The 6,000-nt window shown below is 41.8% G+C and overlaps 1 protein-coding gene across 1 annotated transcript in view; it reads right to left on the bottom strand.

Annotated features, from left to right (window-relative positions):
• GARS1 (glycyl-tRNA synthetase 1) overlaps positions 1–6,000 on the bottom strand; it is a 33,783-nt gene that overhangs the window by 4,444 nt on the left and 23,339 nt on the right. Inside the window, exons 11-15 of the mRNA XM_060782647.2 lie at positions 5,503–5,615; positions 4,406–4,546; positions 3,226–3,311; positions 2,183–2,292; positions 1,494–1,587 (exon numbers count right to left, since the gene is read on the bottom strand). Coding sequence (XP_060638630.2) covers positions 1,494–1,587; positions 2,183–2,292; positions 3,226–3,311; positions 4,406–4,546; positions 5,503–5,615 — 544 coding nt within the window. The remainder of the gene's footprint in view (positions 1–1,493; positions 1,588–2,182; positions 2,293–3,225; positions 3,312–4,405; positions 4,547–5,502; positions 5,616–6,000) is intronic.

Genomic DNA, 6,000 nt, shown 5'->3' with positions numbered 1-6,000 from the left:
AGCCCAACCTCTGCCAATGTCATCCCCAAACACTATACTGCCCACTACCCAAGGAATGCTTTCTTTTGGGGACAATTTCATCCTAGATTTTACGTATTTCCTCCACCATAGACATCCCAGTGTTTCTTACTGATCCCACCCACTGCCTCTCCCTTAACCCTTTCCTACTCTTTTCAACTCTGTCTACACAACAAACAGGGCAGAACTAATCAGCAACTAAACATAATGGAAGAGTTTGGTGGATTGAGTTCACATGATGGAAGTTGTAGTTCACACTGCATCAAGACAGAGCACTGTGACCCCATTGACAACAGACCTGGATTACATCTGGCACACAGGACACCCATGACCACAGAAAAAGAACCCCCATGACCAACTTAAAATACTGGAGGGGTTTGGGGGGAACAGACCTTCATTTCTGGAAGCTGTAGTTCACTGACATCCAGAGACACTGTGAGAACCACTGATGACGGATGTGGACCAAACTTGGTACACAGAACCCCTATGACCTACTGGAGGGATTTGAGAGGACTGATCCACCATGGTGGGAACTGTAGTTTATCCTGCAGCCAGAGGTCACACTGAACCCACTGTGATAGCAACACCTCTTGGACCTTGCTGCCTTACAACTCCTGGGTAGGGCACCTCCATGGCCACACAGCCTTGCAGTGAGAGTACTTCAGCGGCCTAACTGCCCACTGCCGGCCATAGCAACACCTGTGTGGGGCCATAGCAACACCTCTTTGGCCCTGCCGCCTTATAACTCCTGGGAAGGGCACCTCCATGGCCACACAGTCTTGTGGCAAAAGTACTTCAATGGCCTAGCTGCCTGGCCATAGCAGCACCTATTGAATGACTCCTTCTGTCTTAATTGTATTACATCAAGACTAGAATGAAGACTAGAAAATAGCGCATAAATCTGAAACAATTCTATCTTGTAAGCTGCTCTGAGTCCCCTTCGGGGTGAGAAGGGAGGCATATAAATGTAATAATTAAATAAATAAATCCCACCAATGATACATCTTGAGCAAACCTGCCTAACATACCAAACTTTAACTACTGATGGAGTTTCGGGGGTTAACCTGGCATGATGTGAGTTGTAGTTCACCAACAACTTTATGCATTTTGTAAAATTAAAAAAAATGACTATTTCAGATAAATCCAGGCAACGCCAGGTACCAAAGCTAGTAGGAGAATAAAAAGGCACCAATGAAAAAAGGGAAGCAGGCCTCTGAATTAATTGGTTCCCCAGTCTTTTTACTTCCGGTTCTGGCACTCAACAATGAAACACAGGACATAACAAAAATTTATAGGATCTAAATGCCCACAACTAGATTACAAGTTCCTATTCAAATTACTTCCTCTATCAAAGGTTCAGAATGGGTTTCCAGGCAGTTACTGCTGGGGGTTGTAAAATCTCCTTTCCCTGTAGTTCCTCAATGAAATCTCACTCCTCGTTTCCTCAGAGGCCTGCAAGTATCAGGGCTACTCACCTAATTCCTTCACAAATGGTATGAATTCCTGGTTTTGGCTCAAGGGAAGGACAGAGCATTTGTATGGCGACACAACAGCAGGGAAGCTGAAGTACTGGAATAGAAAGAACACAACAGAGATAGTGAGTTGGAGGGAAAGTAAGTAAAAAACACCCCAAAGTTTGGAATACTGCAACAAAAAAGAATCAACATGTATGAATAAACTGACAATATTAATGTTTCCTTTAGATCCTGCCATTTTTTTCTAATGCTCAGAGAGAATGTCTTTCCTTGCAATCCAAATCTAAAGAAAGAGATTCTGCATAAACTAATATATCGTATACACATATAATATTGATAATAATATTATAATGCAATGCAATATAATACTAATAAGAATACATTATAATAATTATATATTTATATTACATGTAATATTACTAATAATATTACAGTATAGTGGTATAGTACAATATAGTAATATATAATACTAATATTGTGCTATGCTAATAATATAATATATCGTATGTACATATAACTTATAAGCCACTCTGAGTCCCTTTCAGTGTGAGAAGAGTGGCATATAAATGTCATAAATAAATATTAGGGGGCACTTCCTGAGGGCAAGGCTTGTTCGACATTGGGGTGGTCTGCATTAGGAAACAGGAACTCTCCTTCTTTGCCTGTCTTTAGAGTACACAAAATCCTACCGTTCGCTGCTCATCTCCTTCCCGGATGCGGAATGTATGCTCAAATACTGTATACATGATTCTTCCGATACCAAACGAAGGCTCGATTACATTGGGAACTATTTCTTCCACTGGAAACCAAAAGAAGATAGAAATAGGTCAAAAGGAATTATTTATGTGTGGTCACTCCAGTGAGCCTAATTTTGGGTCCTAATTCTGCAGTGATAGTACATGAAAATGTCAAAAAAGACAATAAACAATTTCCTTTAGATGGAGATCCTGTGATGAGCACTGACACTCTAATCAATGAAAATATAGCAATTGGCCTGTACCAGGCAAAGGCAAACTTTGTCCCTCCAGGTGTTTTGGACTTCAACTCTCACAATTCCAATGTTAGAAATTGTGGGAGTTGAAATCCAAAATATCTGAAGGGATGAAGTTTGCTCATCCTGATCTATAGTGAACCTCATGCAGCCAATAGTAGCCACAGAAAACATAATCTAAATAAAAACTGACTTTTACAATGCTTCCAAATTCTTGGTAGCCAATTGGTAGCTGAGTCCCAAATTAAGAGAAAAGCAGAACACGCCTATAATGAACTCAATAAATCAATAAACTTGTCAGAGATTGACGATACCCAGCGGAAGGAATGCTAGATCAAGCAGAACCTGAGTTGCAAAATAAGGACTCTGCAGGCTTTGAGTTACCAAAGAAACTAAGTTTACTAAGTATATACATCAGACACATCTTTCTACAGCGAGCTACAATTCAGGAAGAAAACAAATAACTAGCCAAAACCGAAAGCCTCTTCACATCTGCTTATCTTCTCTTGCTGAGATTGGGAACTCCCTTCTGTTCTCAGCAAGAACAAACCTTATCTTACTTTTTCAATTCACTTAATCACAGCCTCAAAGTATAAATATTTCTGCATGACATTTTCAATTCACAGCAGCATCCATCTTTGCAATACATAGAAGCACATTGAAAAACACATACATAACTAAATTAATCCTGACATATCTGCCAATATGACCTTAAAAGATAGTGGGGAGGGGGATGTTTACCATGCAACGTCTTCTGGAATCTCTTCACACTGACCATGTCCTTTGTTAATTGAAAAGTTTTCCCTTCAGTTTCAATAGTAAATTCCCTACAAAAGAAAAAAGAAAATTAAATTGATGTTATTCTTATTGCCAAGAATATCTAGATATTTTATCCAGAGTCGAGGAGCCACCACTGAGAAGGCCCTGTCTTTCATCCTCGCCAACCGCACTTACGACGGAGGCGGGACCAAGAAGAGAGCCACCCCAGATTTTAATCTCCATAGTGGTTCATAGAGGGAGATACGTTCGGATAGCTAAGCTGGGCCCGAAACGTTTAGGGCTTTATAGGCTAAAGCCAGCACTTTGAATTGTGCTCAGTAGCAAACTGGCAGTCAGTGGAGATGATGTAACAGGGGGGTTAAACCCTGGAATGAACTTCCAAGTTTTAACACAACCTATAAACCAAGGGTCCTCAAACTAAGGCCCGGGGGCCGAATACGGCCCTCCAAGGTCATTTACTCAGCCCTCGCTCAGGGTCAGGCATGTAGCCGGGGGGGGGGGGGGGGTTGTGGGGCTTCAGCCTCCCCCCCCCCAAATTCTCATGGTGGTCCATGAGAAGGCCTTACTGGTACATTATTTAAACTGTTATGTTTATTCATATCATGATCTGATCACCATGCTCAATATATCCCATATGCATGGGGGTATTGGGGTAACGATACAAAAGGTTTGCTAGGGTAGACCCTCTTTCACTCAGACTCAGACCCCCCCCCCCCAAATCAAACTCAGCTCCCCCCGAAACAAAATCCTGGCTACGGGCCTGCTCAGGGTCAACCTAAGTCTGAAACGACTTGAAAGCACCCAACAACAACAACAATTCTATGTCATCGGCCAAAAGCAGGCCCACACTTCCCATTGAAATACTAATAATTTTATATTTGTTAAAATTGTTCTTCATTTTAATTATTGTATTGTTTTTTGCACTACAAATAAGATACGTGCAGTGTGCATAGGAATCATTCATTTTTTTTCCCAAATTATAATCCGGCCCTCCAACAGTTTGAGGGACTGTGACCTGGCCCTCTGTTTAAAAAGTTTGTAGACCCCTGCTATAAACAATATTCTTGGCAGAAAAAGCTGGTCCCATATAGGTGCCCCAAGGAGAAATGATAGGATGAACAACCAGAAGGACAAAACTTACCCTTTTTCATTCAATAGTTTCTCCATCTCACAGATGTAACACTCATCGCAGATGGAAAGGTATTCCAACACCAGCTTGGCATCCTTCTTATAAGCCTTGCCAATTGTTCCCTTATTTGCCTCAAACTGAACAACATTTGCTGTTCTGTGCAGGGAATGTTAAAGAACACAAAAGGAAGCAGCAGATTTTGTTCTAATAAATCATGCCCCAAAGATTAGTACTGCTTCTGCTACCAAATCTGTCATTTCTTTAAATAGCTTGATCCTAAGGAGTCCCCGGTGGCGCAGTGGGTTAAACCGCTGAGTTGCTGAACCTACTGACTGAAAAGTCACAGGTTCAAATCCAGGGAGCGGTATGAGCTCCCACTGTTAGCTCCAGCTTCTGCCAACCTAGCAGTTCACAAACATGCAAATGTGAATAGATCAATAGGTACTGCTCCAGCAGGAAGGTAACAGAACTCCATGCAGTCATGCCAGCCACATGACCTTGGAGGTGTCTACAGACAACGCCGGGTCTTCGGCTTAGAAATGGAGATGAGCACCAACCCCCAAAGTCGGACACAACTAGATTTAATGCCTGGGGAAACCTTTACCTAACCTAAGTGCGATATAGAACAAAAGGGCTTCAGAGCTTTGGTGTGAATGAAATGGGTTCAGAATCCTTTCATACAGACATGCCACACAATATACAAAATCCAAAAGGTCACACGTAAAACACAGATAGCTCTTCTGATTGCATTACGCTATGTAACAAAATTAAAAAGGTTATTTTCTGTTTAATTGTGCGGTACTTGCTTTGAAAATAGTTGTTATACTCCAGAAACTTCATTTTTATAGATGCCACAAACTGTATGTTGAATTGTTTGAGACTCCATGAATGGAGGGAGAAAGGGAGAAATATGCCAAGAGGAAGGCACATCAAGCCAACGCTGACCAGGACCGCCTTCTACCTGCAAACCAATGCCGATCAACATGCGGATCAAGAATAGGGCTTGGAAATTCCCTTCAAAATCCATTATCTGGATCCAGAGACCCTCCACACCCAATTCACAAAGAGAAAGCACCAAGCTTGCAAAATACTGGTTTCAGTTTCGAAAGGATATGGGTTCCTTCAGAGGCTTCTCAGCTACGAGAGGAACTTTGGTGGCTCTGGCGTGGCAGGAGAGGTCATAGCAGGAGCGGTCAGCACAGCCAACAATTTCAATCCACCCCTGAAAAAAGCCCAAATACAGTTACTTGCAATGCTGCATGTATTTCGAAATACCACTGAAAGGTGATTGTGTGCTTGACCTGTATCTGGAGTACCAATTTCACAAGGCTTCTATGCTTAAGTAGCCCTGTCCCTTCATGACATTTGCTCAAACTATACTAGGAGTGTGCATAAAAACAAGTCTGAAAAAAAAAAAACCTGGAAGAGTTGCCTCGTGATGTGTGAACCAAAAATATGTAGTGTGCAGCTTTGTTTGAAAGCTTTAAAAAACTATTTTGTACTCTTAAGAACCATCAGGAATATGTTGTCGAAGGCTTTCATGGCTAGAATCACTGGGTTGCTGTGAGTTTTCCGGGCTATCTGGCCATGTTCCAGAAGCAATCTTT

Source organism: Anolis sagrei, chromosome 6, assembly GCF_037176765.1.
Source record: "Anolis sagrei isolate rAnoSag1 chromosome 6, rAnoSag1.mat, whole genome shotgun sequence".
Lineage (NCBI taxonomy): Eukaryota > Metazoa > Chordata > Lepidosauria > Squamata > Dactyloidae > Anolis > Anolis sagrei.
The sequence above is the reverse complement of the archived record's forward strand: the minus strand, read 5'-3'. Positions and strand labels throughout refer to the sequence as shown.